The 25,018-nt window shown below is 38.0% G+C and overlaps 1 protein-coding gene across 6 annotated transcripts in view; it reads left to right on the top strand.

Moving 5' to 3' along the window:
- Positions 1–17,187, top strand: part of PTPRE (protein tyrosine phosphatase receptor type E) — a 109,100-nt gene extending 91,913 nt beyond the window's left edge. For all 6 annotated transcript variants that reach the window (XM_055799550.1, XM_055799585.1, XM_055799564.1 and 3 more), the window contains 8 exons: positions 81–230; positions 2,564–2,657; positions 3,495–3,571; positions 4,545–4,679; positions 5,472–5,597; positions 7,359–7,519; positions 12,371–12,506; positions 13,998–17,187. In XM_055799550.1, coding sequence (XP_055655525.1) covers positions 81–230; positions 2,564–2,657; positions 3,495–3,571; positions 4,545–4,679; positions 5,472–5,597; positions 7,359–7,519; positions 12,371–12,506; positions 13,998–14,072 — 954 coding nt within the window. In that variant the 3' untranslated portion in view covers positions 14,073–17,187. The remainder of the gene's footprint in view (positions 1–80; positions 231–2,563; positions 2,658–3,494; positions 3,572–4,544; positions 4,680–5,471; positions 5,598–7,358; positions 7,520–12,370; positions 12,507–13,997) is intronic.
- The last annotated feature ends 7,831 nt before the right edge of the window (positions 17,188–25,018 follow it).

The following is a 25,018-nucleotide window of genomic DNA, read 5'->3' as shown; positions in this document are numbered from 1 at the left end:
TAGGTGGATGAAAGTGCCAGAATCGGTAGTTTCACTTCCTTGTTTTGCAGTATGCTTATCTGCCTCTGTGTTCATTCCAGATGCAATACTCCTTCATTTATCAAGCCTTACTTGAATACTACCTCTACGGTGACACGGAACTAGATGTGTCATCCTTAGAAAAACATCTACAAACATCACAGAACGCAGCGCCAAACCTTGTCAAAATAGGGCTAGAAGAAGAGTTTAAAGTAAGTATGCAAGTCTTTTGCCATAGGATATCTAAGTGTGGAAACATTTAAGCCAGAAAGACACCTCAAAAGCAAGAAAAGTGTAACCTTCGAAGAAAAGCTCCATCAAAATGGAGCAACTTCTTTTATTTTGCGATCGCTGTGAATGGATCATGTGGAGTCAGTGAATGGAGCCTTGCTTAACATCCTGTTCTGCAAATGCTCATTCAAAGCTGCGTTGGTGTACGGACCTTTTCCTATATGCTTTTTGTTTGTTTATAAAAGAAAAATGGAACTATTCTTTCAGTCTTGCACTAGATGCCAGATCAGATAATGCTGGAAGAGGGAGCTGGATTATGTGCACCTAATTTGCATCTCAGCAGGACCGTTAACTTTGTGATGACAGGGCAGAGAGAGTTGCAGGGAATGTACACATCTCGTGCTGGGTATCCAGACCTGTGAGGAAAGAAAAAAGAAAAGCATTTCTGTTTAGTGGAGAAACCTCAAATGCAGAAAGCAACCACACTGGCAGTTTGCAATCTTGTTTAAAATAGACTTTATTGTCCTGAGGAAATAGCTAGAACTTTTTTATGACTTTTGCTATGCTAAAGTATTTATTCTATATACAGGTCTAAAGCCTTAAATGACGTATAGGAGTTACCCAGAATGCTCTCTTTCCTTTAAAAGATTAATTTAATCAGAAATTGGGAACTGGGAAAAGAAAATGCTACACCACCAGACTTATTTTTGATCAACAAGTTTAAAAATCAAAACTATTGAGCTGCCTGAGGGAAGGAAGCAAGCAAAAACATCAAGTATTCTGCTTTTTCCAGAATTCCTAAGTTTGTTTTGGCTGCCCACTGTGCCAGCGAGGCTGCATTAAAGTGCAAAGAACAACGTTTAGTTCTGCCTTGTATTCTGAAAAGCACTTAGTTGGCCCAGGAGCAATGAGCTCACCCACACCAGAAAAAGAGTAGAGCAATGTTGTAACTGGTATGGGAGTCTCTGACGTAAAATCTATTGAACGCAGTATTACAGAGTAGCTGAAAAGTAATTTCTCAGAGGCTAGGGGTTTATTTTCTAGAATTTATTGCCAGTACTAGAGATTTTACTGGAATTGAGATATGCTCCTGCAGCTCAGTACCTGGCAAATACAGGCTTGAAAATCTGCTTGCAGTTTGAAAATTAAATTAATTTTCATTGAAGTTGAATGTGTATTAAATAGTTTCTGAAATGCAGCTGGTAAGTCCCACCCCAGCAGAAGCAGCCTATTGTTGTTTTGTTATCGTGCACAATCTCACGGGTGAGTAATCTCTGCTATAAAAAAATTGTTGAGGCAAAAGAGCAGTGTTTGTCTTCCGTGTCCTGGGAATGCTGTCAGCAAAAACTGAATAAATAATAAAGGATATTGGTCCCTTCACTCGCAAAATCTTGAAAGTGTGTAGAGCCAAGCTGCAGGACTTGGTGGCCGGCAGTCCATGATGAAGTCGTGCAACCTGGTTGTGCCAGGAACAGGGTGATGTACGGCAGGGAGAGCACAGCCCGGTGGACAGAGATGCAGGAAGGAAGGAGCGGAGTGTTTATACTCTGAACAGGGTTGCAATAATAGTAATGTGAATGAAATTCATATGACTATGAATTCAGTCAGTGTTTTGACTGTAAAGGAAGTGAAGGCTATACAAGAGAATTTTTTTCTAGTACTTGGAAACAACGTGGAAATGCAAAGCCAGTTACCGAGTGCCCGGCTGGCTGGAGTGCCTGTTGGCAAAGCTCCTGGTTGGGGGCTGCTGCTGCTGCTGGAGGGAAATGACAGGCGGTGTGCTGGTCAGTCTGCCTCTGCTGGTGTGAAGGCTGCAAAGAACAAAATGAAATAATTCGCTAAAATGGTAGGCAGACCTTTTCATTAAAAGGTATTTTCAAAAGTGGCTACTTTGTTGAAACTAAATATCTAAATGCCAGATTTAAGAAACTGAGACCTGGTCAAAGGGAATGGGCACTCTGTGCTTCTGAAACAATGCTCACATAGTCCAAAAGTGTCTTAGAAAAAACTCCAAACAACACACAGACCCAAGATGTTAAAATCTGTTATCATTGCACAACCTTTAAACTCGATTGCTATGCCTTGGGAGTACGTTCAGATTCTTAAATATTTATCAGTACGCAAAAATTACATGACTGTTTCTCTTAATTCATTCTTATGGACAGGACAATGAAGTGGCTTTTGTGAGAAGTCAGTCTGGTTTTGACCGTGTTAATAAAGACCCTTGGGAACCCCCTCTGAGTACAGGACGTGGTGAGCGAGAGCCACTTCTGTTCCAATGAACCCTTATCCTCATTTGTGTGTTTTATTACAGAAATTAACAAATGTTCGAATAATGAAAGAAAACATGCGAACTGGCAATCTTCCAGCCAATATGAAGAAAGCTAGAGTCATCCAGATTATCCCATGTAAGAGATCAACTTGTAAAATATAGAAACAAGTGCTATAAATACCTGGTTTTCCTAAGGTTGTGGTGAGTACGTGCTGGGTCTGTAAGCTGACAACGGTACAGCTGGTATCAGAATCCAGCTGTTGGGAGAACTCCAGAGTAGATGTCCTGCCTGAAGCTGGAATCTGGAATTCTGCAAATAATTTCTGCATATGTCTTAGGTTTTAACTTCTCTGCCTGTAAAATACAAATGCTTTCAAAGCCTGCTGTACTGTCCAGAGAGGTAGGTTTTGGGTTTCCTTCATTTTTAGCTAGAACACATGTTTTTGGGTGTTCCATTAGCCGTCCCCTTGGTTTTGTTGTCCTCTCTGCAGGCACATCTGCTGTGAAGTTTAGAGAACTTCCTGACACAAACAGCACTGTCCTCTCCTTCTGAAGTGTCATATCCTTATAAAAGTGTCTGCAAACAATTTAATGAATTGGGTTTTACTTGTATCAGTGTAAAATCTACTGTGATCAGGTGTTTTTCAGGACTGAATTAAATAATTCAGCAGTTTCACCTTTTAAACCGATGTATTTTCTGTGTGATTCCTCGCATAGCCTGGAGCAGCACTGTAATGTCTGCACCTGCAAAACAAGAGATTCAGACCTTGCTGGCCATAGCCTGTGTGAATGGAAAAAACAAGAGCACAAAAACTAGCATCCTCCTCCACACACTTACTGAATCCTGGATAAGGTCTTTGAGACACACTTTGACGTTAAAAGATTTTGTTGGGTTTGTTCTTTCACAAATTTAACAGTCAAGCAGTCAACATACAGTTAGTAAAAGTAAGACTATACTTTTTCTTTTCCCCAGATGATTTTAATAGAGTGATTCTGTCGATGAAAAGAGGGCAAGAGTATACAGACTACATCAATGCTTCCTTCATAGATGTACGTATAAAAATATTTTCATGTATTTAAACTGCAAGTCAGGTATTTTGCTGTTGCTGAGAAGTGTTTTTAAAGAAACAAAATCAACTTGGCTTATGAAGAACATTAGCTTTTTTGTTTGGGTTTGACTTATGAGAGTTTCTAAATACATTTCTTATCTGGTGTTTTCAATTTCAGTTTAACCGGTTGTGTAATTTAAGCATTTTTGTGGTTATTAGATTTATAAACTAAGGCTTTGATTAAATTCTAGCAATCAGGCAGCGAAACAAATTAGCTGTACAACTAACATCCAGCAGCCGCATTATGTGCAATCAGGTTAACAGTTGTAAATATGTGCTTTTCTGAGGAAAGGAAAAAGAAAAGTCCACGTTTAGCTCAGGGAAAGGCTATCACAGTGTTTGGGAGCCAGGGTTTACCTGGGCAGACCTGCCCTAATCCCTGACTTTCTTCCTGGCTTCCTGTTGGAACCTGGGCAACACCTTCCGCTGTGTCTTGTTATTTAAATATGAGAATTAATTATATCCTTAAGCAGTGAAACCCCATTAGTGATTGAGGATTGTGGATACTACAGCTGTGAAGATCACATCAGTATGTAGGTAGAAGTGTAGCTCAAAAATTTAGTTCAGTGTTAATTCTGTGCTACAGCTAATAGCTGCCGTTTGTTATAATCTTGTTGTGAAATCTTTTCAGTTACTGCAGAATTCCATCCCTTCAACCGTGACTGTAAAAATCATAAAATACAACTCGGGATTGTGAATTTGGTTTGGGTTTTTTTCCCCTGCATTTCTGGCAACGAGCAAGAACCGGGTGGGCTCAGTGTCACCAGATTTGCAGTAACTATCATGTTGTCGAGCAGCGTGGCTCCTGGGAAGCACCGGTTGTAGTGGTCATCTTCTCTCTGAGCATCAGCTCTGTCCCTCTTCACTGGTACCCGTGTGTCACGACACAAGCAGATCGCGGTCTTTCTCCGCAGGGCTATCGCCAGAAGGATTACTTCATTGCCACCCAGGGACCGCTTCCACACACGGTGGAGGATTTCTGGCGGATGGTGTGGGAGTGGAAGTGCCACACCATCGTTATGCTCACAGAAGTTCAGGAGAGGGAGCAGGTATGCATCCTGCAGCTGCCAGCTCCAGAGCAAAGCAGTTGCTGTGAACAGCTATAAAATATGAGCATTGATATTAGATGAACTATTTGTTGCCTACAAACTCTAGCGATACGAGATATTTTTTTTTTTTTTTTTTTTTTTGCCTCTACTAAAATGGGCAAATGCTTCACTATTTGGTGTGGGCCAGTGTTGCTGCTTTTTCTTGAATTGTCAGAAAACCCACCAAAGCTTCAGAAAACTATGATTTGTGAAAGGTCCCAGTTCACATTAATGGGGGGGCCTGACATGGAATAGCAGTTTGGGATTTGGGAACAGCTGGACAAAGTTTTTGTGAGAAATTCTCTTCTGGTTCTGCCAGCACAAGCTCCAGTGGCTTATTCCGAATCTCTCCTAATACATCATTAGTTAATGGGGTCCTATGTACCTCTGTGTGCTGCAGGTTGAAGATTCAGGGTTCAGCGCTGCAACAGGGTGTTTTACTGCTGTGAAATGTTTTTCACTGTTGGTTTTGGGAGGCTTTTTTAACAACATCGCATTGCTTCCTGGAGTCGCCTTTTTTATTCTAATCTGTTTTAAAGCTGTACTTTCCATATGATTCCTAAATCCTTTTCATTGTAATGGTCTACATTACAGAAATATTTTATTACTGTATCCTTGGTTATTAGCCTTTTCATTACAAACTGTTCAGAACACATTATGTTGTACATCACCTCCTATATCAGAGATTCATGACAACGTAGATAACTGGAAAAAAATTCAAGGAACATCTACAATTCTCTCTCAATTTTCCAGGAAAAATGCTGCCAGTACTGGCCATCAGAGGGCTCTGTAACTCACGGAGAAATAACCGTAGAAATAAAGAATGACAGTCTGATAGATGCCATAAGTATAAGGGACTTCGTAGTTACGTACAATCAGGTAATGGGGTTTTTTTTGCACTTGAAGGTATTTACCAATATGATTATGTAACTCCAATTCTGGGATTTCTGTCTAAAAATATATGTGGTTAATCAACATCCGACACTGTACCAGTCCAGAGGAAGCTTGTATGAAACATTTTTGCTTAAAGCACTTTGAAAATTCTGGTCAGTAAAACATGTTTTTTACTTAAATTTGCTTAAATTTGATCAAATTGGGGTGTGGGTTTTATTTTTTGAGTTTTTTTACTCCCCAGTGTTTTGTTCTTGCTGTTATTGCAGTATTTTCTACCATCTCCCATATATCCATAAAAGAAAATTTGATTCAAGATTTTTAAATCCTACGCAGCATTTTACAGCACATGCACTTGCCTCTGCCTACCGGCTCTTCGTTTATGTTTCTCTACTACAGGGCATGATCTGCTCAAACCTTTTTTTGATGTTTTGAGCATGCATCTCCTCACTCACTGCATCACTTCCCTAGGATCTGATTTGCACTGCCGTTTTTTTTTTTTTTTTTTTTGGGGGGGGGGGGGGGGGGGGGGGGAGAAAAAGTAAAAGAAAAAGATTACTTGCATTTGAGAATGTCATTCATGTAACTACTTAATGCACCACGTACAATTTAAGTACATGTAAAGCAAAAGGACTTTAAAGTACTCTTATTTCCTTACGAAGGAGGGCGGTGGATTAGGCGTGGGTACACACTGTCCTTTGTTAAAGCACAGAGTCCTTGTCAGTATGTGTCACATTGGGAAGTATTTTTGGAAAGTATTTAAAACTCAAGTAACAGCATTTTAGATAATATCCCAGCAGCAATGTGTTTGCACTACAGTCCTGCATTGTTAGAAACGTCTTCTGCTGCAGATGTAAGAAATTTGGGTAACTTTAGTATTGTGCCTGAGTTCAGCTAGAGTACGTCAGTGACACTTGAAGTAATATTATGTTGAAAGTTCTCCTGAAGAGTTGGGAGGAAGAGGGACTGACCAAGCCTTTTTCTTCATAATGGTGACATCTTCCAGGATTCCAGTACAAAAAAGTCCTGATACTTCCCACCAAATTCATACATCAGATGTCCCATGTGGTGGACATCTTGAAAGCACCTAGCATCAGCAGAGACGTCATGTTTTCAGCTGGCTGTGACCTGCAAGATTTGATGATATATAGTAAAATTGCCAGACTATTAATGTTGCATCCATACGATGTTATAATGCCGTCATGGGAAGTAGCAAACAAAAATTTCAGGGTAGTTAAAAGAGCCTTTGTGCGTCCAAACCTGTCTAGAGCTAACTGCATAAGCATGGTATATTAATACCTATTTGAACTTTTAGCATTTTTTTAAATCAGCAAGCATAAAGGCAAAGCAAATAATTGTTAAGTTTCCAAGTAGCAGGTAGTGTACAATGAAGAGTGCATTTCATGAACTGGGTTGTTTCAGTGCCACTTTGGATTTGGCCTGTGCATGATGAAAGCTCTCAAACATTGGTACTCAGGATGAATAAACTTTTAAGTGTCTCCTTAGTACTACCCAGATGAAACAGCTGTGCAAATCAAAAGGAAAATTATAGGGGTAAATTATCAGCATAGTAGATGGAGAATTTAGAAACAGAACTATCAGGTTTGCATCACCAATATATTACGGAGCAGGTTGCAAATAGCCCCCTCTACGATAGCAGTGCAATATTTATGCTACAAATGTTTCAGGTAAGTATGTTTTCCATTTTGGAGTAACAACTGGATAAATCTGGTGTTCTCCTGTGTGCAGGGTAACCAGGAGAAGCAAAGCAGGCTCGTTCGGCAGTTCCATTTCCACGGGTGGCCAGAAATCGGGATTCCTGCAGAAGGAAAAGGGATGATTGACCTGATTGCGGCTGTCCAAAAGCAGCAGCAGCAAACAGGCAATCACCCAATTACTGTGCACTGCAGGTAAGAGTTGCCTCTTCCCACTGTTAGCTAAGGAGCTGGCTTGCTTTTTATCCAGGCCAGTTGTTTTTACAGCAGTTTTTCTTCATGAGGGAGTAAACGGTGTCCTTTTAAAAAAATAGTAATTAAGAAATGCAAGAAAAAGATAGAAAAAAAAATAGTATTACATAAAGGAATTCTTACTCATCTTTTGCTAAATTAGCAAATTGGATACTTTAATGGCTGGGCGTAAATCAATGCATTACTAACTTGGAGTGTTGTACTCTTGCACCCGAGTTTTGCTAAATGCTCTGATTAGGAAAGTAAAGCTGTAGGTTTATTATAGTGATGTGCAATACACCCCACCAATACAGTGCTTGAATGTTTGATCAAAATCAAAATGATGTTGCTTTTTACAAGCTATCAGGAAAATAAAATATATCCCTAATCTAAACTGAAGGCAAAACATAGTCCTGTTGAAAGCATGGAGAAAACAGTATTTACATTGATGATAAGAGGTAGCTTGTATGACTTGATACATGTCAAGAGTATGACTTGATACATGATAGCTAGAAAATACTCTCCTGTGCTAGGTTTACACTTTGTGGTTTTTTGGTTGGTTTTGGTTCTTTTTTTCTGAATTTTAAATTCTTATTGCAGCATCTTTTTTTGTCTCCTTTATCTTTTTTTCATCTCCTTTTTTTTTTTTTTTTAAAGGTGTACATTGGGCTTTTCCTCTGTTTTTTCAAATTATATTTTTCAGAGGGTAGGATTTTTAATCAGTCTTTTGAATTTGTCTTTTTCTGTAGTACATCTACTGGTTTAAAAAAAAATAAAAAGCAGTAGTAAAACTAGTATTCTGCCTTTTCTTAATTCAGAAATCATATGTTGCTTTTAAAATATTTTCAATGTGATAATTGAATAAAGCTTTTTCTGTTTTGTGGTCAGTATGAAATCCAGCTCACAGTACACAGGGATGGGGTCAGTAGGGTTTCAGAGCCCCCAGAAGAGAAGTTCCTATGCTTTGTTTTGTTATTTTTTTTTAAGAAGGTATTAACTGAAGCAGTGACTCTTTGACATGAACCCGTTTTCTGCCATGAGCTGCTTGGAGCTGCTCTGGGAGATGCACTGACTGACTCCAGCTGCTCTTACCCAGCGTGAGGGTTCTCCAAGGCCACATCCCTCCGTACCATGTTCGTGTAAGACCTCGTGCAGTAGAGTCTCTCTTGCAGCTGAAGCTCGCAGGCTCAACCACAACATAAAAAGCAATCATTGTTTTGTCTCTGATTGCCTGGAAAATAGATTATTTAATTCATTCTAATTAGTGGCCTTCTAAATCTTTTCCACTTGGGCATGTTGTACAAGATAAACAGGTTTTGCTGGACCATTGGTCATCTTCCACTAATATGTGAAGTTCCTGGCATATTTATACCTAAAAACATCTGTTATATGAATTGTGATATTTTCTCTACGTGTCTGTGATCCCACTACTGAGAAACACCTGGCACCTACTCTGTGATAGAAGCCCCTTGTGACTACTCACGAATAAGCTTCTCCAACCTTTTGTCAGTGAGCTAGACCATACCATGCTGCTTCTGGATTTTGCCTGCATTTCTGAGAATACCCATTGGATTTTGAATGAGTTATTGATTGTTTTTTCTTCAGAAAAAAACCCCCAACCAACCCTGTATTGATTTATGTGACACCCAAATCATTCTTGTAGCATTATCTATAGGGAAGTAGGCTCACTGACCATTTGGAAGTATTTTGATAGAAGAACCTGTCTGCTTGTTACTAGAGTTAGGAATAGGCATATCACAGCTGTTCTCCACAGTGTACACCAACTTTTAGTTTGCTCGGATCTGAGCTTCAGAGGCGCTGTCTGTCTGGTTTGTGTTTGGCTGTCTGCAGCGTCACCTGAGTCTTCATGCACTGTTGAAGGGAATTGATCCTGGGAGCTTGAGCCAGGACTTGGAGTTGTTGCTGGTTTGGGAGATGATCTTGTACCGACCCTTATCCATTGCTAAAACTTTCTCCTCCTTGCTTTGGAAGTGTTTTGCTTTCTGCTGTTTTCATATTTACCCTAGGGGCCTGCAGGTTCCCCCACCCCATGGTGGCTGCACTCGACGGTGATGATGACATTTTGTTTTCAATTCTGCCAATCAACAAATTTTAACAGCTCCTTCTTTTGAAACGCTAGGGAGTTCACATTCTGAATGATGCTTAAAGTCAGTAAAATATCAAGGAATTCTAGCTAGTAAAATAAGAGATAAAAACTCGCCTGTTTGATGTGCACAGATCAGATACTTAAGAACTATCCAGAGTATATTTTGCTTCTACTTTTTCAAGCTTTTAGACCTGTAGCCTCTCTGAAGCCTTTGCTTAATCATTTGGCATGCATTTTTCCTAGATTTTTTTTAAAATCTACTGCAATCATTTTAAAATGGATTAAACAAGAAAATAAAACCCAAACCACACAATGTATTCTAGGATTTTTAATGCTGAGAATTCTCTCCTGACCCTACTTGGACAGCCTGTACATCACAGCTTTCGAGTTACTTGAACTTCTCCGTGAAATCATACTTGAGTCTTCAAATATAAATGAATGTAACTTTATGAATAAGTAAACACATTTTAATTCTAAGACTGTGTTTACATGAACTTGTGAAAAGTTCTGTTCATTTTTTCCAGCTAAGAACAGTTGAAGGAGCTGCTAAAAAAGATAAATCTTAAGTACAACCAAGACAGAACCCTAAACAGTTTGGAATGGTTTTGCTAGCCGAGTTGCCAACAGGATTGAAAGCCATTCTCTTCCCGTGAGTGTCTGCAGCTGTCTGCTGTTTAGTTCATGGCTGCCTACACTGTTTCTCTCTTCCCCATCTCCTCCTTTCAGTGCTCTAATGAACGATGCGAGGCTGCTGTGTTGTTTAGACATCCCTTCCTTCAGTCTCTTGCCCAGTCTTTGCTCATTCTGCCTGTCCCTTGCTTTTGAACTTTCTGTCTCAAGAAATGAAGTTTGAGTCAAATCTAGAAGTTACCTTTCTTAGTTTTTTTGCTTCAAGGGAATTGCAGAAAGAGAAGCAAGTATGCAAACAGGAGCACTGCATTCCTGTGAGACAATACATATTTTCTCCCACATTTCAAATGCAGTTTAGTTTTCTGTACACCCATACTAAAAATTCTTAAATTCATTTAAAAAGCCCAACATGATTTAAAAAAAAAAAAAAAAAAAATAAGCCGGGCTGTATGGGCTTTAAGGATTTGCTAAAAGCATGTTTTTGGAAGAAAAGGAGAGTGACCCCTAGCAGAAGGAGTATTAAAAATGGAGTGCAAAGCAATGCATAGCCACCTCTTCTAGGCATAAATGAGTAAGCAGCACGTGTGATGACGTGTGTTTACTTTATGTTCCTGTCCTTATCTTTGGATAGTTGTAGACCTATTCTGAAATGCATCACTTACTGGTTACACAGATGGCTACTGGCGATTAGCTAATTATAAATAAATCTGAACCCTTTTAGATTTTGTATTTGTTCTTAATCTGATACAAGTAATTGTCTAAAGGGAATAACACATCTAATACATTATACCTGATCATTTTTCTTCCAAGACTTTTAATGTATCCAGCTGAGGATACACACATTTGCACTTAATCTTTTCATAAGGCTTATGCTTATCAGATTTTTTTGGTATTTGATAGAAATAAGGTAGAAGCAATGACATGTGATTACACTCCACCCATTTATGGTTAAAACACATGAAAATTTTAAATGTAATAAATGTTGTGTTGATCCTTATTCAGGAATCCAGTGAACCTTCTATTTCATCTTACCACTGATTGTCGCTTTCCCAATCCCATCCTGGTTTTAGTAACTATTCCCTCTCAAAGCTGTTGGCCTTCCAGTGCACAGCCACTGTTTTGTTGGTGTCAAATCATCCCTAATTAGTGTGATTAGGAGAGAGAAAGAAATCTTTTTAATGTTATTTTCCTCTAGAGTTAGGCATAATACATCAGGTAATGATTACTGAATTATATTTGGGTGCCACAGAATTGTGATCTGAAAGATATATAAGGATATAAAAGGACAAAAATACCCTCGGTCAAACATACTGAAACAGAAGAAACTGCAGTTACTGTGATGTACATGAGGTTGCTTATTGTAGTCAAGACAGAGGCAGAACAGGTGATTTTTAGTTTCTTTTATGTACTATAGCCGCATATGTAACCTTGCTTTAGTTTGTCCTTGTATTAATACATCTGTTTAAGAAATGGCTTAAATCCTAACATTCATTAAAGTAATAAGAGTTGGATAGGACACTTTCCATCAAATTGCTTTGGAGTAAGAATAATAATGATAATAATGCTTTCATATCTGTCTGCCATGCAGAAGTATAAATTGCAACCTAACAGAAAAATGTGGGTTTGATCACACAGTGCTTCCTTGCATTATAACCAAGTTTTTCACCTGAAAATCTAAAGGTCATGTTCTCCCCCATCAAGAATAAAACAAAAAACAAGAGCATGGGAGCCCTGAAAATTGTCTTTGTTGAAGATGAATGCGGATTTGAGTAAGCAGCTTTGCCAGCTCACTATTTGAGTCTCAGACTTTGACTAAGGGTGTCCGTGTGCTGCCACAGCCAGCTCGGGATCTCCCACCTTTGTACAGAAGCTGTCAGTAACGAGCCTTTATGGGTTCCGGCCTGGCTCAGAGATAATTTCCATTAATTCTCTCTCCCTCTTAGCATAGCTGTGGTGACAAAATAAGCACACAAAAAAATGACTAAAGTTGGCTAATAGTAATATTTAGCTCTTCTACGTCACTTTTTTTTTTTCATTTTTATATTACTGTATGTCAAGTAAATGTGTTTATGTTGCAGTGCTGGCGCTGGAAGAACAGGTACATTCATAGCACTCAGCAATATTCTGGAACGAGTGAAGGCTGAAGGGCTCTTAGATGTATTTCAAGCTGTGAAGAGCTTAAGACTGCAAAGGCCACATATGGTGCAAACACTGGTATGATATTTAGCAATCCAGATCTTTGTCAAAGGATGTATGTTTGTAAATATTCTTGTGGGAGGAGAACAAAGGATTTTCTTGCAGGTTGAAATAAATAATGTATGATGGCTGTGTATGTACAAGGTATTATCAGAAATCTGTATTTTTACAGACTTTTTTTTTATAGCATTTCTAAAAATATAATTTGGCTCAACATTCTGTGTCTTGCAGCAGCTGGAGACAGTCAAACCAAAATCTTTTGAATGTTGCAGGTGACAAAACATATGAAGTAAATGCCTTTTAACCCCATGTATCAGTTGTTCCTCCTTACCTTTAAAATGTGTGAGCTTACATTGGCTTGAGGTTGGTCACTTAAAGGGAGAAGTATCTTTGACTTCTTTACAGTAATCTACAAGTACTATGTGAAGTTGTGTCCAGACACTTTCCCCTATTGAATAAACATCTAAAAGTTGGGGGGGGTTTAGGCTTATATTTTTGGAAAATATATAAAAATGCCGGTATTTTGTATTTTGATAGCAGCTTCCAATCAGTAATTTGAAATTGCTTTAGAAACAATAATCTCAAAACACCTTTTTCAGGTAGATGTGTTCTCCATATTACAGGTAGGAAGAAAGGGGCTAAGTAAGTAGAATTGGATTATCTGTAGTCATGCTGAGACAGGGATGAAATATTTCTTTTGGGGTTCTGGCTCCGTGATTTAATAACGTTAGTTGAGGGTGTAATTGCCCCAGACATTCCCAGCTGAGCCTGCAGAAAGGTTTCTGCTAAACTCTGCTTTCCAGCATGAGTGAATTCAGATGCCAGTTCTGTTCTGTTCCAGGTTTTGTAATCCAGCAAATCATGTTGAAGGCATATCAGTATGCCAGGAAGATCAGGATGCATCCTGTCTTTAGGATGCAGAGGACTGGCCCGGCAGGCTAACATATAGGCAGTGGCTAAATAGACAGCCTTTGCAAGGGGAACTCTGTTTCAGAAAAATAAACGTAGGGCTTTTTTAATGATCTATGCATTTCATGTTAATTTGTCAGAAGTTATATTGTCGCTTGGTTTCTGCTGTAAAGCTCAGAAGATGAAGCCCAAAGCTGAAGAGCCAGGCTTCCTAGGGAATGCACAGGAGGAGTGACCTGCTTTAGTGTGAGCCGGGCAGCAGCCAGGCACAGTGAGCTGCTTCATTTAAATGAGAAGACAGGTCTAATAATTGGTTCAGTTTAAGAACTATCACCTAGAAAGATTAAAGAAATCATTTTAACTGAAAAGCAGCAGTCTGCCTGTATCGGACAAAAGAGCGAGGTACCATTGCTTTTTTTTAAAAAAAAAATAAATACGTAAGTAGAAATCAGAACAGAACGGTCCTCAGCTACTGGTCCAAGTAACGGTCCAAGGTAGAACATGTTACGTTTATCACTAGGATTTGCATAAGAATGATTTTTTTTTCCAGTGTTAATTGTATGATGCAACCAAAGCACTTTTTTTATTATTGTTTTTCAGGAACAGTATGAATTCTGCTACAGAGTGGTACAAGATTTCATTGACATATTTTCTGATTATGCTAATTTCAAATGAAAATTCCTGCCTTATTTTTTAATTTGTCTGTATAAATAGTTGTATATTCTGTTAATTTATTCCATGTCATTTTGATTGACTGTACTGTAAATATGACCTTGTGTTTGCTCTAAAAGTTGTATTTGCTGTATAAAGTTATTTGTTAAATATAAATACCTTCTAAAGCAAAGTATAATGTTCATATACAGTATATCACTATAAAATGGTATAGAAATCTTTAAATAACATTAAATTAATTCTTGAGGGGTTATTTCTTTGAATTTTTCCACTTATAAATACTTATCGATAACGTTATCTCCCAGTTCTTGAACCTTTACACAGGTGATTTACATTTCATACTAAAAAAGTGAATTGTGGTACATATGTTTAAACATGTTTTGACCATAAACCTTTCTTTGTGATTAAAATGGATGTTTATTTGGGGACGCATTCTGATAACCTGCTTATGCTAGTAATTTGTTTCACAAAGGGTCTCATTGGAGGCAAACAGACTGTTCTAGTGAAGTGCTATTAATGATAAAGGTATCAGAATATGGCCTTTCATCTGTAATACTGTACAGTCCAACTGAAAAAATAGAACTGCTCTTAAAGTCTGTTTTTAAGAACCTCCAGGTTGATGGCAGTTCTATTTTGAGTCTTACTGTCAATAAGATTATCATCAGTAAAAATAGAGATTTAAATTTTTTATTTAATAGAACTTTCAAAGTCCATTTATTTTGTTTTCCTAAATATTACACCAGCTTAGATCAATTTAGAAAGACAATAATGTGAGTTTACCACTATTTTGAGAATATTTTGCATATCAGAAGAATATATTTTGCAGCACCTGAACTTGTCTACTTGAAGAGGCTTTATAGCCATTGTCAGAAATGGATTTAAAGCTTCTCTACATAAAACTGCATAATTTCCCACTTCTTTAAGGAAAATCAAGAGATGAACTCTTATTCTTTGATTTGACTTAATAGAATAATTAACAGTGGTTGCTAAAATTGTGAAAAAACATTTTACTAACAGTGTAATGCTAGCAACTTCAAGTGTTGTAGCAAAAAGCTCCTCTACATTCTTACCCTCACATATATATTATCAAAAAAGGAATACTTCCTTTATCCAGAAGGGGTATATGATCATGTATATAGATATATTTTTAATGAAAGTACTACTGATAATATAATTGGTGAAATAAAGTTTAAAAGTCTTATCGTAGCCCTGCCCACGGTATGCTTGTGGGTTGTAGGTTAGAAATTCCAAAAATCACAGGGCATCCGAATGTTGAATAATTAAAAAGTATATGTTTTTCACTCTTTAAAATGCATATATGAATTAATGAGCACAAAATATGCGAATATGTACTTTACATAACTAATATGCAATAGTTCTGTCTTGTCCAGTTGGTTGGTTTTTTTGCAATGCAAACATAAAAGCCTTATTTAAAATAAGCAGCTTACATCGATCATTTCACTATTGTTCTTGCACTATTTTATCGCATGACCATTTTTCATTTCTGATAACAAATAGCATTACACTTTGTAACAATGCAAGGAAATGGGAAGGTGTTCACACCTCTCATTTTGTACTGGATGGAAAAGGTGTGGTTCAGAAATTTCTAAGCACGCTGTTCTGAACACTGCCATTTACTGCTTCTTGTCTTCCCGTCAATGCACTTCTGTATTTATTTGTACAGTAAATTATGCACTTAAAAAAGATTGTTTAAAGACTAAACCTTTGTTGCGAGTTGCTATGAGAAGATGCACTCAAGCCAAGAAAGTGTTGAGTAACAAAACGGAATGCTAAGTAAGTTTACATTACTACTGCATGCCGAAATTTTACGTAATTTTAAAAAGCCATCAAATAAATTCAGTATGGAAACCAATACAGTGGGGTTTTCAGTATGATCATTGGTAGCACAGGGAGACTCAGAGAGGTTAAATGATGATAGAAAGTAATGCAAAGGAATTTCCACCGTTTTCCAAAGAAGTGTATTTTCTGGTCGCATTAGATTCCAATGTCAGGATCTTTCCGAACATTTAGTTTAAATTTGAAAAATAATTTGTCTGTTTGGGTCCTTTAATAAAAGTTTGGATTAAGAGTTGCTTCATCAAGCAAACTTCATGACGCAGCAGCAATGTGGCGCGCTGTTAGCGGGGACCTGTGCCTCCCCACCCCTGCAGGGGTTTACTGCAGCGGGGCACAGGCAGCTCTGTCCTTACAGCAAGTAGTAGGATGGAGTTAAGCTGAAACATCAAATACTCAGTGGGTACTCAGATTTGAGTTGCTAACTCTATTAAGATATCTAGGAGGAAACAAATACCTAGAATATATTTCAGAAGTCACAAATGTAGCTACTCAATGACTTTGTTTAATTTGAAAAGCTTGCTTTGCAGTTCTTGTCTTTAGTCAATAGACTGCTTATCACAGCAGCCTAGTAACTGGGGAGCTGTATTTCGATATAATATATATGACCTTTCTTTTAAATTTTCCTCTGTTGCATGGAATTACTTTAAAATGCCAAATAGTTGATTAGAAGTTGTACATTCTGATCTGTTTGTGGTTTTGGTCACTATGTGACTTGACTGTCTGTTTTCATGTGTTAAGATAGGTTCCAGTTCACCTAAGCATTTGAGCGTTCGCTTTATGACATCTCTATTCCACAAAACATTTAAGTACCATAGGTTCTTTGTTCCTGAAGCAATCCCTTAAGTGCTTTGCTGAATTGGGCCTTAACGAAGAATGCATACTGTAATTACCAGTGTTTTTTAGGGTATTTTTACGTATCAGTTTTTTAAACTTTTAAAATGAGCCTGATCACCCGTGTATTTTGAAATGTTTTCCTTTCCCTAGTACCATTTTTAATGTAAAGTTATGGAAACTTTTCTGTATAACCACATTGTATTTAATTTGTCAAATCTTTATAATATATGTATGTATTATACAGTTTCAGCTATTATTATTTTCTTTTATTACATTTATAATTTGATCTTGCTGTGTTTTTAATGCCAGTGAATGTTGCTGAATTATTTGTATATGCAAATTGCAAGATCTAATACATTCTGATGCAAGAACAAAGCTTCGTTTTTATTCTCAAACTGTATTACTTTCTTTAAATCTTTTAATTTCATTCCTGTACTGTGTGTTCATTTAAATTAAGTATTCTAAAAGAGTTGAAATCCATTATCTAGATAAATAATTTTTCGGTACTTATCTGCAGCTATTTGGAAGGAATATTCAGACTGATGTCAGAACTGAAGCATTGTGCATATAAAGTGCATATAAACTCACGATAGCAGTTGGAAGGCCAGGTCTTCCCAAACTGTGTTAATAAGTAAGACCTGACCGTATGGAGCTTTGACATGACTAGCCCCATCGCGGCCTTCCCTTTTGAGTGTAAATGTGACGATTCAAGGCCTGCCCCTGCAGTATCTGCGTGACTGTCGTTCCTCTGGGAACTTGGTGCAGCACCAAGCGCGGTGGCTCTTTGGTTGAGCCCTTCTAGCCCGTCCTCCCAGCGAGGCGGCAGAGCTGCGGGAAGCTGCGAGTTTTGCTCCCTTCGAGAGAGGTGGGGAGGAGCGGGGGGGCACCAGCGTCATTTTGCATTGCAGGCTGCTCCATGGGATGGGAGCTGTGCCCATGGCAGGGGGTTGGAACTAGGATGACCTTAAAGGTCCCTTCCAACTCTGGCCACTCTGTGGTTCTGTGTAGGAGCAGGTTTCGGTCTGTGGGGGAGATGGGATTTCACCTTAATGGGGAGGTTAGTGATGGGGGGAGCTCACTCACAGCACACAAAATCTTTCAGTTCTTTTATCTGTAAGTTTTAATAATATTGTGGTACACTACTGTGGTATCATACCACGATAAAAATAGTAGCTTAACTTTCAACTATATGTCACCCATCGTTAACTGAAACCCACTCTACTTAACAGCAGTTTCTTCGTTAATTTCAACAGGCTTGATATCAGACTTCGTGCCAAAAATAATCAAGATGGCCTGCTGTTGTAACAAGTGCTAGGGTAGATTTATGTGAACTGGGAGTAACTGCGCTAAAAGGTTACAAACCTGATGTCAAGCTACTATCACTGAGATTTGAAAAGATTGAATGTCATTTGCCAAGTTATCGTTCAATGAAGCAATATTTCTGTTTCGCCTCTTTAGGCCTGTTTCATCGGGTACACCAGACACCTAACATTTGGGAAGTACTCTCAAATTAATGACAATTTTCTGATTATTTTTTCCCAAGCATGTTTGGAAGAACTTTTAGATTATGCATTGTTCTTGTGTGCTGTTCCAACATTTGAGTCCTTGCGTTTGGTAATCGTGCTGCTTTCAACACAAACTGAACCATCCAGGAATAACTGGAACAACATGTTTGCCAGTAGTAGCTTCAGTATTGCTTTCTAAATAGTAAGCGCATGCATCCTGAAGAGATGTCTCTGCTTCATCGGAAAGATGGATTTACTGATCAATAATTTGCCTGCAGAGTTTTAAATACAGGGATACACGACACTGAAATGTTGAGCCTTTAGGAAATTAGTGTTCAGGGAAATATTACTGTTTCTTACTGTGACACTAAATAGTACCAAGTTAAGAGTAATATTTTTCATTACATGCAAAAGCTACTAATAAGCTGTTGGAGTATTTTGTGTGATTGGATTGTATACTTCTTAGCAGGTATCAAGATGCACAGCTTGTGAGCCCACTGAAAGTTAACTGTGTGTGAGACCAGACAGATGCCTTTGTGTCGTTTCAGAAAATAGAAGCATCTGAAGTATTAATCATGTATTAATTAATCATTGGTTAATTTAAATTATTATTGACAATCATAATTATTGATTACTACAGATCTGCATGATTTCTAGTGTCATAAGGTCTGTTTAGCGGTAGTCGCCACTTTTAGATTATTCAAGCTAAACTATGAGACGGAGTGACTTTCTTCCTGTGTTCACCTTAGTGCACTTCTGTAGGTCTGTTTCTGTATTAAAGATCTACAGTGAAAAGCATCTTTGTTAACATACAGCCAGGTATGGTGGTTTGTTTAACAAGAAATCCAAAGCTGTAGAAAGGACTTGGGATAGCTTGGTCCTCACCTCCTTAGAGCAGCTAAAATACGGCTGTTTAGATACTGTATTGATGACAAAGTTCTCATATTTGCCTCTGATATTTCATAAAAGAGATTTCAGTGAGGTGACAGCGTAAGATCCAATGTGTGGAAGTTTTTCTCACAACAAATGCCCTCTGTTCTCTACTATGTCCCACTTTAATGACGAATCTGTAACAGCAGGTGGATCGTAAGACTTCACTAGAATACAAAAATAATAAAACTATACAGAAGGTATGAAGCCTGTATCTTTTGTGATCTTGCTTATATATACAGTTCTATTTAATTACATGTCAGAACTAAATGTTATCATTGTGCACTTCTCCAGAGTTTAATTTTTCTTGGCTCACCTGATGAGAATGTGCACGGGTTTTTTTACAAGGACATACTATAAAGACCTTGTGCTGCTTTATCAAGTTTTTATGCATTTTACACCTTGTGATGCTGAAGATTATGTTTTTAGAAACTCAGCTTTTAGAAAAAACACACTTTCATTGTGAACTGTTCATGAAATATATTTATTTTTATAGGTTATTTAAACAATATAAACTAAGCAATATCAGAGACATGTTTGTTCTGTATAGGGCATATATGTCAAGTCTAAGCTATGCTTTCCTTAATACAGAAATTGTTCAATGCATCTGAGAATTTTTCAGGCAATTGAACTTCACTGTGGATGTTCTCCATCTTAGGTATTAAAGGATTATGTTGTAATTTAGATAGTTCCATAAGAGCTTTCTTATAATGACTTTTATACGTTTTCTGTGCTACTTCGCACAGAGTAGGAGAATTAATAAATTATTAATCAAATTGAGACTTTGCCAGGGAAGTTCTTTTCACAAGTAATCATATTTTTTTTTCACCTGTTCCCATTGCATTAAAAATTGTTCCAGCATTTTCCTGAATGTCACACTCCCAAGTATTTTTAAACATTGAACAAAAGATCTGTCATGACTTCATGGCAGTTGGGTAGACACAAAGAAAGCAAAACTGTACCAGTCTGGAAGAGCCTGAGAAAGAATTATTTAGCACACTTGCAGTTGTATCAGATTATGAAGCTCAGTTTGTGCTCGTGGTGGCAGCGATACCAGCAGGCACGGTGCAGCAGAACAGTTCGAGTTTCAGCACAACAGGCAGCGAGTGAGCAGCCAGGGGTGTGTGTCTGTCCTGCTCATGGTCTCCGTGAGAGAAGACTAGGTTCTGCCTCCTTGGGGGCACCAGTATTGTTTTAGTCTCTGTGAAGACCTTTTAGTAGCACCTGTAGTGATGGGCCAAGGGGGAATGGCTTTAAGCTGAGAGAGGGGAGATGTAGATGAGCTGAGGCAGAAATTGTTCCCCGTGAGGGCGGCGAGGCGCTGGCCCAGGCTGCCCAGAGCAGCTGTGGGTGCCCCATCCCTGGCAGTGCTCAAGGCCAGGCTGGATGGGGCTGGGAGCAGCCGGGGCTGGGGGGAGGGAGCCCTGCCCGGGGCACGGGGGTGGAATGAGATGATTGTTAAGGTCCCTTCCAACCCAAACCATCCTATGATTCTATGATTATTTTTTTCTTTCATGTTATTTTGCCTCAGAATTATATACTAGCATTTTCTAGTTGAGATTTTTATGGTAACCATGTGGTTGCCTATGGATCAAGTACAAGCTGTTTCCAAGGAGGCTGCGTGTGGAATAGCTTTCCTTCCCTCATGGAGTACAGCATGCTTAAGTAGACGTTGATGTAATTTGCTGAATACAGTGGAATCTCACCCCGGTCATAATAAAAAGGTGTACAAATCACCAACTCTTACCCAAATAGCAGATATGCAAAAGGACTGAAAGGGCAGTGCAAAATCCATTTCATGGTTGCCTTTAGGATTACAAGCAATCTCTTGAAGTTAATGGCAAAATTTCCTGGAGTTTTGTTCCCAGATTAGAGGGTTTTCACTGTTTTAGTATCCAGAGTTGTCAATAATACATTTTTGGTAAGCAGTACACTTAGATATTACATGAGCAGTTCTGTAACTTTGTAATTTGCAAGTCTGTTGTAATAGACACAAAGACATGCCCGGTCCCAGGTATGAACTACAAAGTATTAATTTACATTTTAAAAATTATATATTTCACCATGACATTGTGTAGTTTGCTTTCCAGTCATCTTTCGTGGCTTTGAAGGCTTTATGTGAAAACAGCCTATTAGAAAGCTTCTTTTCAAGATGAACTTTGATTTTGGAAACACAGAAATTTTTGTTTAAAAATATTAGGGCTTCACATCATATATGGAAGTTTGATCTTTTGCAGTTTTCCTTCTCTTAGTAGTTTGTCATGCTGGTTCTTTCAACATTTGAAAGAAAAATCTATTATTTCAAAGTGTTTATTAAATGTGAATAGAAGCCATTTTGGAAAACATATCCCATTTGTTCATAAACTCATGGAGATTCCTCACACATGAAATAATCCATCAAAATTAGCTTCTGTGTATGAATACAAGTATTAAGAAAATCTTAGGTGCAATAATGTGTCATTGTAATAAACCATTGTTTTAAGAGAAGTCTATTGCAAAACAATAAATGTTCAAATTAATCACACAATAACTTGCTGATCTCTAGACTTTGCTTTACGCTGTGTGAGTAGCCTGAAGTAGATATATTTTTTCAGTGCCCAACAAAAAATTTGTAAATTAAATCAAAATCGGAACTCATCTGTGATGACAGTGCAACTGAATTCATGCTAATCATGGCTACATTAACACTTTTTTTGTTGTAATTAGCCATGTAATCAATACTTACCAGCTATAATTCCATCTGAACTTTTTTAGTTTTGGCAATTCTAGAAGCAAGGCTTATCACTGTTTTGTTTGTGCCTCTTTTCCATTTCCCTGCTTCTGTCGTGTACATCTGCTGGGCAAATGACAGCTGCAGTCAGAGTGCGCTACTGTATTCAAAGGTAACTCTGTGTCCTAAAAATGGGGGCTGGGTAGTGGTGATGGCCTTTCACTAATACTGAAGTTTCTGCCTGAATTTACTGCCTTATTTACTTAACACCTATATACATTACAAAAGCATTAATCCAGTAAAACAACAACAACAACCACTCCCCCACCCCCCCCCAAACAAAAACTGGAACTTGTGCTTTCTTAGACTTCCAGTTAAAAAACTGCAGTAGTACAAATCTGTGAGAAATGAGCTTCATTCATTCAAGTGCTTCCAGATCAACCTGTTCAGAAATTAGAACAAATGGCCTTGTATAAGAGTCTTCATATGAGGAATTAAGATGCTGATTTTTGTAATTAATTCTCTTTATTTTGTTGTTGTTCTTCTTCTGCTCTTGGCCCAAGACTTCAGCCCCAGTATGCTTTAGTGATCAGGAGCCTTTCTGGGCCACCTTCTTGCACTAATAAGCCTGGTCATTAAGTCCTGAGAAAGATCACAGATCCATAAGGGTGGCTCTTAGTGAAATAGTGGTTTTCCTGATTACCTTTTAATTGGTTGAGTAAGTTAAAAATCTCTAAAAAACTGGCAAGGAGATTCAAGCACTGATTTAAAATAAAATACTTTTCAACACATTTTTGAAAGTTGACAGTTTTACTTCAACTTATGTAGCTGTAATTGTCAGCTTATACTACTAGTAAATTAAATAGAGATAAAAACTGACCTAACAGAAAATGTAACCTTTGAGAAAATGTCTTTTTTTTTTGTTTGTTTCTACCTATAGATCTACGCTTGCAGATAATTGTATATATGCTATTTAAGAGAGCACTGCTGCTCTTGAAAAGAGATTTAAAGATTTAAAGGCATGCTTAAAACTTCTATTATCATTTGTGTTGTCCTGGAAGTGTTGCTGTGTTTGCAGAGACATATATCACAAAGGGTGTGACAGGATTCTGTGCGGTAAGTGCACTAATAAACCACTGTATATCATGCCAGAATATGCAATTATTGGCATACTGCAGATTTTTTTTTTTTTTTTAAATCACCAAAGCCCTTGTCAACATGACGATGCCATATAACGATAGCAGCAAAATTGCTTTTTTGCTGTCCAGCTCAGTTTGATCAGATGTGGGCTATGGGAGACTGTAATCAATTAGGCTTTCAAAGAGTTTTACTGGTATAAACTGTTTGTTTTAGAAGCATTGTTCAGGAAAACTGCACTTGTAAAGACCCCCAGGAAGGATCTAACTTTACCGTTTATTGGCAGTGATACCCAGTGGTGAGAATTCTAATTTTGTCTGAATGTTTTACATCTAAATACTAAAGATTTTCTAGTAGCATGAAGCTATCATGACAAGCTGAAGGTATAATAATAAGGTCATGACTTAATATGCTGAACTAAATTAAAACCCCATCAAAGCTCATAAAATAGACTTCAGAGTAATTTAACTCAAAGGAAAAAAAATTAAAAAGCTGCTTACATCTAGCTGTATCACATCTAAAGTACCCTAAAGTCATCATACCACATAAAATAATAGTATTTGAGGCAAACTAGATAATTACATAAAATAGTAGTAATATCAAAAGGTGTTTGGCTTTGTGAAATATCTGAATAGCAGAATTTTATCGCCTGAAGCACAAAATACTGGATGACCTTGTGAAAGGCCTGTCTCCCTTTGTGTCTCTTTCCCCCATGCATGCGTAGACCTTTAACTTGGAATTAAGGTCACCAGATTCCGTAACTCAGTGATGCATATTTATTATAGAAATGAAAAATGAGGCATCACTTGACAACCTGTCTAATTTCCCTTGGAGATCCCCCAGCTATCTGGGGCTGGGGTGGGAATGGGGAACTGTAGAAGTGTGACGTTGGGTAGAAAGAAATGAATTGAGCGAGTCTGTCTTTGCTGAAATTAGTTATGATAAATATCAGGTTTGCTTCATGAAGGAGTCTGGTAACGGAAATATTTTGGTTTTATATGACTTTGATATTATGGTGTGTATCAAAAATACTGTGGAAGCTGGAACCTACACTGCCCCTTCAGGATGTCAGGATGTTTTTCCAGTGGTCATCTTAAAAGATAAAAACTAGGTTCAAATGTTAGTTTCCAGTTTATGTTTGGTGGCTAGCAAATAGAACAGAAAAAATACCAGAAATTCAAACTTTATGTATGTTATGCAGGGTATATTTTGAATGTAATCTGTGAGAGGAAACTGTTCTTCCCCGCCCCCCCCCCCCCCCCCCCCCAATTATTTAGAATTTCTGGAAGTAATTTGGTTTTGTATCTCTTTTAAATTCCTTTTCTATTTACATCTCTGACAACAGAGGTTCATTTGGCTTAGATTTTTGTGGAACCACAGCCTGAAAATGGGGTTTCAGGTGGTCCGAGGAGACATGCCAACAGTCTTGCTCCCTGACCCACCTCGGAACTGGCTGAGTATTGTCACCAGAATCTTCACACGCTGTGTGGCAGATCTCTGTCCACTTGGGTTTTGAGCACTTTCCTATACTTTTTCACAGAGATGAAAACAGCACCTTCCAGTCTCTTTTCTAGAAGTCTAAAAGCTTTCGTGACTCCCTTGGACATCAAAAAGAATGCAAAACCCACACAAGTAGCTTGCTTTTAAAATGTAATATTGTGCATCGTGTAGAAGATGGTATTCCAGAGAATAAAATGCGTTGGTTGGGGCCTGTATTTTGTAATTCCAGACCACTGCTGCAAATATTCAAATCAGAGGAAGAATGGAATATAATGATGGAAGTTCCATAGTCTCAGCATAATCTGAATTTTTCTGCACAGATTTTTAAAAGCATTTTTTAAAGGTATCTTGTGTATTCTGGAGAGGGCTATGGTTAGAAAGCCTTTCTAGTCTGAAAAATGTTTATGTTCTGAAGTCAAAGAACTCCACTCCTTGGCTATTTTCAGATTAAGGCTTCTTCTCATTTTTGGTACCTG

Source organism: Falco peregrinus, chromosome 1 (genome assembly GCF_023634155.1).
Source record: "Falco peregrinus isolate bFalPer1 chromosome 1, bFalPer1.pri, whole genome shotgun sequence".
Lineage (NCBI taxonomy): Eukaryota > Metazoa > Chordata > Aves > Falconiformes > Falconidae > Falco > Falco peregrinus.
The sequence above is the reverse complement of the archived record's forward strand: the minus strand, read 5'-3'. Positions and strand labels throughout refer to the sequence as shown.